Source organism: Lupinus angustifolius, chromosome LG08 (genome assembly GCF_001865875.1).
Source record: "Lupinus angustifolius cultivar Tanjil chromosome LG08, LupAngTanjil_v1.0, whole genome shotgun sequence".
Classification (NCBI taxonomy): domain Eukaryota; kingdom Viridiplantae; phylum Streptophyta; class Magnoliopsida; order Fabales; family Fabaceae; genus Lupinus; species Lupinus angustifolius.
The window spans coordinates 14,591,265-14,601,886 of record NC_032016.1 but is presented as its reverse complement, the minus strand read 5'-3'; the positions used below and the strand labels follow the sequence as shown (position 1 = coordinate 14,601,886).

Below are 10,622 nucleotides of genomic sequence, written 5' to 3'. Positions count from 1 at the left end.
AGTCTCTATAGGTACTTCTATCCTAAAACTCTTAAATATACAAAGTATTAATGCTCAAACTATTTTTAAAGAAAAATGAAACACTTTAAAATACTTCAAACATTTTTCAAAAATAGTGTGTAACGGGTTACTTCATCTAAGTAACAAGTTACGTGTGTTGAAAAAGAGTTATCCAACTTAAAACTGTTCAAAGCAATCCATTACTACCTTTGAGTAACATATTACCAGTTTTGAAAAATTCGAGTAACCGATTACCCAAATGGTGTAATCGATCACTCTAATTCGTTTTTAAAAGAACAGTTGACAGAGATTTTGGGTAATCGATTACCCACTATCAGTAATCGATTACTGAGAGTTGTTGCATGAGATTTCAGATTTCAAAATGAAATGTTTTCACTCCCAACGAAATCTCTTCACTTCAAACAACTCCTACACTTTCAGAAAGGCACCATGGGTGTTTGGAAAGTCTATATAAAGGCTCTAACTCTCACAACACAAACACACAACAATACACAACTCCTATAAAATTTCCAAAAGCTCTTAAACTTATTCTGAAGTTATTTCTCTACACGTTTTGCAATTATTCCTTAACTTTCAAAGTTGTTTTTCTGAAGTTGCTTAGAAGTGTTTCAAAGTTTTCCATAGAGCATTATTACTTTTAGAGAGTTGATTGGATTGCAAGTTATACTACTTTCAAACTTGTAAATGCAATCTGTCATTGTTGTACATTCTTCAAAGAGTGAATAAGAATTAGGGAGTGTGTAAGGTACATAAAAATCTCGGAGTGAGATATTGTAATTACAACTCATAATTCTCAGTGAAGAAATCTCTTGTAATACAAGAGTACTGGACGTAGCCTTCGGTAGACAAGAAGGTGAACTAGTATAAAATCCTTGTGTACTCTCTTCACCCTTATCTCTTTGATTTATTCTTTTTTATTTTCTGCATATATTTGTCACTGCACGTTAACTCTTGTTTTGCAGAAAAAGTGGCCATAATTTTTAAGTCAACTAATTCACTTCCCTCTTAGTTGCAACATCGTTCTTACACTTAGTATGAACCACTTAAATTTCAATGGTTAAGATTAAAAAATATATACATGTGATTATCATGTGACCAATAACTAACTTTAAATCTTAACCATCCATAATTGTTTGTAAGGCCCAGATCTATTTTTCTCACAATTTTTTTTATGAGAACTGCTCTCACTTGAGTAACTTCATATATTATATATATATATATATGATAAGATAACTAAACATAGTTGCCATATTGTAATGTTGTTAAACATTGATATTATATTTTGCAAATTCATAACTCTAATGTATTATATTAGTGAAAAGATTTATATTTAATATATTATGTTTAAGATTTATATTTATGTTTTATTGTCTTGTTACTTTTAGGAGTCGTCCTCTTCTTCTTGGTATAAATAAGGATGACTGGTAAAGATTTGGGGTGTAGAAATTTTTAGAGTAGGAACTATATGATACTTTCAAAAATATTGAGGGACTAAATGTGTATTTTTTTCTTGGAACTAGTGAGCAAGAAGAAGATGAAAAAACTTTGTTTTATGTCTTATTTAAAAAATCAAACACTTCATTTCACTGAATTGACGAAGTTTTCCAACATGAAGTTGTCATGTATGGTCACGTATAAAATTAATGTGTCACATTAACAATTCTATTAATGTTAACATCAAGGGATAATTGAGGGGTTGAGATTCTCTCCAACATTGGATTATTCATTACTAGAATATAAGTGAGAAATAGAATTTGAAATCTTTTAATATTATTTTATTAAAAATAATTAAAAAATTTCATACTACATATCAAGATCTGTATCCGGTAGTGGATAAATCTTTATGAAAGGATGCCCTAACATTAGCCTATAATTTAAAAGTTGAAGGCCATAATGTTAATTTAAATTTATTAGAGACAAAATTAGTATTCATAAAAAAATACGAGAGACTAAGATGAATAAATACTTTAAGACTTTTAAATAGATTTGAGTGAAAATGTTTAATTTTAGTATCTAATTATATTCATATATTATTGTAATATATGTTATAAAATATATAATATATGTGTTATTATTAGGTACATATTTAATATTTTCAAGATTCTATATAATGAGTCAAATTGTAAATAATTTAAGTTTGACTCTTTTATTTAATAAAATTATTTTTAACTCGAGCCCTAATCATTTTTTGATGAACCAAATTTATCGAATTAAATAATCACTGAAGTTTTGATTAAATTTTGAATTAATTCAATTTACTTCCATATAAATATAATAATAAATGTATACTTCTATTTCTATAAAAGTTTTCACAAGTATTATGTGCTGCTCTCATGAAAAATGTATTATTGAAGTTTCATTCAACACCAATTGGTATTTCTTGGAAACATTTTTTCATTAGTATTATTTGATTTTGTTATGAACGACTATATGATTTCAAACTCCTATTTATCTCTTTCTCCAGCGCAGCTAGCCCTCCTATATCTTCAAGTTCCTGCACCATATTCAATTATTTATAATTATCACCCATCACTACAAACACCTCAAGATACATGAAAAACTCAAAGCCTCAAGTGACATAAATAAAAAAATGTATTTCACAAAGTTTGACCAAATAAACAAAATCATATATCGGGAGATAAGTTATCTCATATGACCACTAAAATTATAATTTAGAAATATTTTTATAAAAAATGATTAGATAGAATACATGTCATAATTTTAGTGGTTGAATGAGATAATTTATTTTTTGATATGATGATATATTTTATTCTATAAACAAAATATTAAGTAATGAAACTAATATTTTAATAGTTAAAAGACATTTATATTTTCCCTTATAACAAAAAAAACATTTAATGGAAAGAGAAACCAACAAAGAATGCAGCTCTTACCTCTGGTCCGAAAAATAGCCCATATGGCACCCCATCAAATTTGTCTGAATGGTGAATCTGATTACACAATAAAATCATGGTTGAACATAAATTTTTGTCCTTTGAATTAGTGTTGCTAAAAAGTGAAAATATGAAGTGCTTAATAATAATATTGATATTGTAGTAGTAAATAATAATAATACTTACTCTGTGAGCAGCAGCTACCCTATTGAAGTAGGGCACATTGGCAATGGGACCTACAGGGAATCTCTTGTGTACTAAGCCATCGTGTACAAACATGTAGGCCATCCCAAACGCTGTAATTCCAAGACCCTGCCACATACAAGGGTGTGTAATATTCAAAATGTTCACTTGCATTAACGTCAAATCATTATAATCAGAAATAGTTGCATTTATAAAATTTATTTGATCATAGTTGTATTTATAAAAGGAGAGGAAAAACTGTATGTGAGCACTTGTGCTTACTATTCATATTTAATCATTCATTATTATTAATTTTGAATATAAATAATACAAATGAGTGAGATACTTAATTATTATATATAAGTTTTGACACTAACATTAGGTACATATTATAATTTTACAAGATTCGTATAATAAGTGTAAAGTTAATTTTTTTTTGATAATTAATATATTTTCAATATAAAAACTGTTACATCACGCTCTAAAATTATAAATAAAAAATGATTAAAAATGGAATTTTGTTGTTGAAAGATACACTTACTGCACCAAAGCAGAGACCAGGGACTAATCCCTTGTTCCAGAAACCGTAGTAGAGGAGAGCAATAGCAGGGACAGCATTGATTATTGCAAAAACATCGTTCACCTCGAATGGTCCATCTCTTGGTCGATGATGGGACTGTAATTCAATCAAATTTTATGTATTCTTTGTTAGTATATTCTGTTGCACTTCATACTGATTGGTTGCTAAGAATAAGGTTAAGATACCAAAAAACAAATAACTTTTGTAGTTGGTTTTGGTGATGGACCAACAAACAACAAAAGACTAACGCAAATAATTAAGTAACCACAAAAATGGTTTTGATCTTTATTTTTTATGTTAATTTGTTTATTGTATTTTGTTGAAAATTGAGGAGTGAAGAATTGGAAACATACCTCGTGCATGTTCCATAAGGAATCATGCCAAAGAGCCCTATGAGCCCATCTAGCCCAATATTCCATACCCACCTATAAATAAGACATATCCAGATAAATTTATCACCGAAAAAAAAACAAAAAAAATATAATATGTATATTCAGTGTAAAGATTTATACACTTATATACAGTAACTATATCATTCATTATTTATTTGTATTGTTTTTTTTTTTGAAGAATAAATAGTAATTGAATATGAAGGATGACTAATGCAATAACCATATATAATAAGTTATGCACAATGTATGTGAGTTGAAAATTTAGAATAAGAATTATGAATAGAAGGACTCTTACAGCAGCACCCACAGCAAGAGCAAAAGTACCAAACATTTCAGCCCAAGGAACCTCTCCACCCTGCACCAATGACCCAACTCCAATTTAAAAGTTCAGATTCTTAACACATGCCAATCAATGTACTAACACAAAAAACGATGAAATTCACCAGATTACAATAAGAGTGAAACATAAGTCACAAATGAAATCTATATAATAAATTGATTTTTATTCATCTAAATTCCATCAATGAAAACACATAGAAATAAATAAAGATAAGAAACTTTACCTCCATTTGCCACGAGAACCTATAATAAACAGATAGCACAGCCAAAGATGTAAAGCCTAAGCTAGACATGAGTGCAGCAACAAGATATGTTGACCTTTCAGACTCCTTTCTGGCCCATTTTTCTGCAACATGTGTTGGTATGAGTGGTGGATAACTCACTTGTGTTTGTGGGGTATTCTTATTTTCTGCTACATTTTCTATCTGAGTGCTTTGTTTTGGATCCTTCACAACACAAACAGTGGTGTTTCTCCTTCTTTGGGTTAATGGGGGGCAAAAAGAGCCTAAGGGGTTGAATAATATTGTTGACATTGGTTTGGGGTGGAGATGGAAAAAGGGGTGGTGGAGACGGAGGGGCTTCATGGTTATGGCGGCTGAGAGTCCAACCGCCATGGCAAAGGAGTCTGAAGGACGTGTTTAGAGCGGGGAAGGAATGAATATTTGGAATGAAGTTTGATGTACAAAAAAGAAAGAAGAGAGCTTACAGTTTTATGTATAAATGATAGTGTTTGTGAGAATGTGGGACCATTCATTTATTCTTTTGCTAATAATATTTTTTAGAAAATAAATTATTTATGTTAATTTTTTATTATTAAAATTTTAGAAAACATTGATTTTTATTAATTATATTTTAATCCTCTATATGTTGGAGAAAGAGGAAATAATTATGAAGTTAAGGTAAGAGAGAAAATGAGAATAATGTAATATGAAAACAATAACATTTTTTGTTACAAACAAGAAACTCCAATAGGAACAACAATGATGAGGATTGAAACTAGATTTTTGTTTACTCAACTTTGAACACAAACTCCCAAATTCGAACCATGTCCTCAACATAACGTGGCTTAAAAAAATTATCATCTCCACCCATTGAGTTTCGAGTATCCTCAAATTCGTATTAACCTCAATATGAAACATATTATTTATCATTTAGATAGACATATTTATCATATAATGAACATCTTTTAATATATATAAATATATGATTCCATAATTTCATATTTAGTATATAAATTAAGCTCCTAGGTTGGATTCTGGGTCAAGTATCACTTATATCAAACACTTACATAAACCCAATATATGAAATCGAAGAAAACTTAAACTCGAATTCAGTCAAAAGCGTGATTCTCCGTTAAATTCAGGTTAGCTTTGAACGTGTAGTTCAAATGAGGTTATCCGAGAAATACCTTTATTTATATTTTTTGATACTACTAAGGATATCCTCTCAACTTTTTGGGTAAAGAACTAATCTTTTTCGGGGTGTGTGGTCGCCCCCCAACAAGCGTCACTATTAGGAATCGAATCATTGACATTTTGGTTAGTTTGAGAATCTAGTAGAGCCTTATACTACTACATCAACACTTTGTTTATATAAAATGACACTAGATGGAATAATGAATTACAATAAATTTAAATATATAATAATTATTCATTTCATTTGTTGTAGAAATTTTTTGTTGCTTTATAATTTTAAGGTTTAGTCAAAAAATTTCTTAAATTTTAAAATCATTCAATAGTTATATATATATATTGTCCCGTGTATAATAACTATGAATATTTTTAGTCACATTGTAATATTTTATTAATCTGTATATATGAATTTTAAACAACAAAAAGATATAAAATAAAATAAAAATAGATAATATATTTGTTAAAATGTATAAAGTAACAACAAATAGTGTAGAGATCCCACTAATCAAATTACTTGATGTCTATTTTTAAAAGAAAAATTATTTAATAACATTTTAGAAGGTCAGATTTTAATTCGAAAAACACCATGTTTAATTAAAATAATGAAATTTAAAATAATTTCTTGAGTTGGAGATATTTTAATTTATAAAAATGTTTTCAATTCATTAATTTTAATCATAATAAATGTATTTCTCTAATTAAGAAAAACATTTATCTAAATAAGTAAAACTCTAATAAATAAGTTTTAAATAATTAAGAAATAAGTTAAACTTGGTAAGGGATTTTTTTTTTAAAACTAAGTTATTAATTGGAATGCATTTTATTATTACTATTAATAGGTATTATATTCATTAGTTGCTATGTGATATTTTAATTTTTAATTAATTAATTCTGAGTTAAAGGTAGCAAGTTTGGTTTGTGTATACAATTTATAATTACTAGCGTGTCAATCGATGTATCGTTTTTGTGATACATTTTTTACAGAAATATAATTTAATATAAGAAATGTTACATAAAAGCTTAATAGTTATGTAAGAGGATTAATCAAATATAGAATTGAAGAAGAAAAGATAAAAATAAGAAAATATGTGGAAGAATAACAATGTATTATGAAAAATAATAAAATTAATATTTGGAAATTTATGATGATTATTATTGGAGTAGTTAGCAAAAACGTAATTTTGGAAGGTGAAAAATTATGTTGTGGTAGTTATTTGTAGTTTTGGCTTTATATATAGTATAGATTTCCCTTTTAAAAAATATTTTTAATCATAAAATCCAATATTGTGAGAACCGACTGTACTAGACGGTCTGATCGGTTTGATCACTGACCGGACTTGAAAACTGCTCTGGTTTGTAGTCTTCACCGAATGAGAGTTGAATCACTTTGAACCGGGAAAATTTCGATCCGACCGTGTTAAACCTGGTTAAATCGGAATTACTCGGGAAGTAAACCGGACGATTTACTTAAAATTAAAAAAACGGAATACTACTCTAATATTTTATGTTACTTCGATCCAATTTTCTTTTTAAAGATGTTATCTCAATATAATTATACATAATTATTAATTATATAAAATTTTACATTCATGTACAATTATATATTTATTGATAAATTTATTAATTATATATTAAATCACCTTGTCCGACCGGACGGTTTAACCGTTTGAATCGATTAAACCTCATACGGGACCTCTTCCGGTTTAATATCCGACTCAGGTTTTGCAACATTTGAGACCATATAATTATTTTTTAATTAACAAATACATTTAAAAAATAATGCTTTGCTTGGTTGAAGAATAGAAAATAAGATAACATAAAGAGAGAAATGTGAAAGAAAAATGTAAGAAAAGAAAGAGAAGATAAAATGTATATATTTTGAATGATAAAAGTATCTATACACTAAAAAGAATATGAAAAAAATATATTTTATTTCTAATTATAAATTTAAGAATTACAACTTTAAAAGTTATTGTAAAAATTACATTACATTAATTTTAAATAATATTTTGAAGTAAGAAAATATAAAATAAAAATAATTGTAGAAAAAATGTATGTAAATAAATAATAATATAATATAGAGATTGACTAAAGAGGTTGTTTTGTCATTTCACTCCTCCTATCACTTTTGCTCACATATGGAGAGAAAAAGTTTTGATGAGTCTTATGTATTTTTTATTTTTCTTCTATCTTACTCTCTTTTCAACCAAATACAGGAATAGTCTAATTTTTCTATAAATTCTCTCTCCCTCGATTTCTTTCCTCTTTTTCCTATACACAACTAAAGGAATACTAAATGTTTAATTGAAATTGTTTTATTTTTATTTTTATTATTATTAACATGTTGATAGACATTAAAATGTTTGTAAATCCACATTCTTATTATTTGGGTCACATGGATTTTATTCATATGAGATACATTTGTTTGTCTTTTTTATATATATGCTGCCCATTGCAATCTCGACGTCCACACTTTGTGAGGCAAGTTATGATTGCCTCCTTATAGTTGTTTACATGTTTGGGATTGACATACTTTGTTATGGGCATTTTCATATTGATTAGCACTGAATGTGTATTTTGTTGAATGAAGAAAAGTAGATCGGTAACATAAGTGTACTGGTAATGCAACAAATGATAGTAATTTTAAGGAGGGGGTAAATGATAGATGACAAAGTTGGTTTATAGAAATTACGTATATTTAATTCTTATTAGGTAAGTTTTGTATATAATAGTATAGATTATTTTTTATAGTTATTATATTTGATTTCCTATTCACTAGTTTCAATGTGATATTATAATTTTAAAAGTTCCAATTTTTAAATAAAAATCTGATTTAAAAATATCAGATTCAGTTTATGATATTTAATTTATAATAATTTCCACTTTTGTAAAAAAAATTGAATCATAAAAAACTTCAATTGAGAACATATAAATTATATTATTAATTAAGAAATGCATTACTTTTATCCAGTATTATAAAACTCGGCTCGAACTGCTCGGTCCGACCGGTTCAACTGTAAACCGAATATTTAATCAATTTGAGCCTTTAACCGGTTTTACATCAAATCGGGTTGACTCGGTCAGTTTAAGCCTAAAACTAGTGACTCGGGTGGTTAGACTGGTTGAATCGACCAATCAATCAATTTTTTTTAAAACAACAAAATTGATGTTGTTTTTTGGTGAAAAACAAATACTTTTGACTTATTTGTAGTTATGTTTGTTATTTGCTAGTTTACATTATAACAAAATTCTCATTGTTTAATTAAATTTTAAACTTATTGTAAGTTTTTGTTGTAGTTAAAACATAGTTCATATGTTGTTTGATGATGTTATCAACTTACTTGTGTCATTTTATAGTAGTAATATGTTATTTTGTTGTTGTTTAATTAAGCATGATAATATTCTTAAATTTTGAGTATACGATTATTAAATATTGTTACGTAATATTATGATTTTTTTAGACTTTTTAATGCAAACCGAGTTAACCGGTCCAACCATTGACACACTGGTTGAACCAGTGACTCATTGACTCAATACCTTAACCGAGTCATTGATCGGTCCGAGTTTAATAACACAGCTTTTATCAAGCAAAAAACTCTAAAAAGCTAAATTTTAAATAATTTGGACATAAATTAGTCTCGATAAGGAAAGCTCTTAAAAGTAAAATTTTAATTGGAATGAATTTTATTATTTTTAATAATAATTGCTATATTTAATTTCTCCATTACTAATTTCTATGTGGTTTTAATTTTAAATGTTTCATTTTTAATTCAAATGATATTTAATTTAAAATATTATATTTTTAAAATTTATTTTGAGTCATAAAAAAAACTTCAATTGGGATCATGTAATTCTTTTCAGCCTCTCTTTATCGAACCACTCTTCTAAATGGTGAGGTGTTACTGGTTGATTAACACATACTAATAATGTGTGAAATTTATTGCAATCATGGAAGATGGTTGATTCTAATAGAGGTGTGCTTGATTCTATAGATATTCGAAGCGAAAGAAACTTAGGACATGAAATATTGTCAAGTAAATCATTGGTTATTTTTGTGTTTGATTATAAGGAGATGCTTTTATATTGATAATGGTAAGGAATAAAGTTTGGAAGTATAGAAAAATATTAGGTGTCGGATGTCATGTTTTAATATGGTTATAGTCTTTTCAAATGACTAACATGATTTTAAAATTTATGTATATTTCTTGGACCGAAACCCATAAAAGGAAACTTATGGTTGGGACGCATTGGAGGGGTGGAAGGGGTCGTGTGCACCCCTATATTCATCCACGCGAATGATATGAGGATCGGATGATCCAGTCAGTCCGATCACTATTGGAATTTGTGAATAACTCTGGTCTGCATAGTTTGTCAAATGCCTATTTGTATCGTTTTGAATCAGACTAATTTTGGTTCTATCAAATTAAACCACAATAAGATGGAATAGCTTAAGTCATTAAATCAGACAATTTGCTTGAAATTATAAAAAGATTAATTAAAGAGGAGACAAGACAATAGACATGGTCATGGGGAGATAAAATAGTCGTCATGGGAGAAAACACTAATGGATGTTTCTACCACCAATCCCAACAACGAAATCCACTCAACTTTAGAATGATGATCTAAATTGAAATGAGATTTTGAGGATGTTGTACATCACCACACTTTTGAAATTTCATGTTGTTTTTGGAGTCTTGATTCTTCTTTCTGAGATGAAGTTTCTTTCTTTCTCTAGGTTTTTATTCAATTTAAGTGTTTGGCTAAGGTAAAAGTCTAAGAGGGTGTTGTTTGTGTAACGCCC

The 10,622-nt window shown here is 27.8% G+C and overlaps 1 protein-coding gene across 1 annotated transcript; it reads right to left on the bottom strand.

Moving 5' to 3' along the window:
• LOC109354081 (beta-carotene 3-hydroxylase 1, chloroplastic-like) lies at window positions 2,316–5,076 on the bottom strand. The gene is made up of 7 exons (XM_019596439.1): window positions 4,634–5,076; window positions 4,366–4,425; window positions 4,032–4,103; window positions 3,640–3,774; window positions 3,102–3,227; window positions 2,916–2,972; window positions 2,316–2,515 (listed from the first exon to the last, which is right to left on the bottom strand). Exons 1-7 carry the CDS (start codon window positions 5,021–5,023, stop codon window positions 2,438–2,440), a joined length of 918 nt encoding a protein of 305 aa, XP_019451984.1. The 5' UTR covers window positions 5,024–5,076; the 3' UTR covers window positions 2,316–2,437.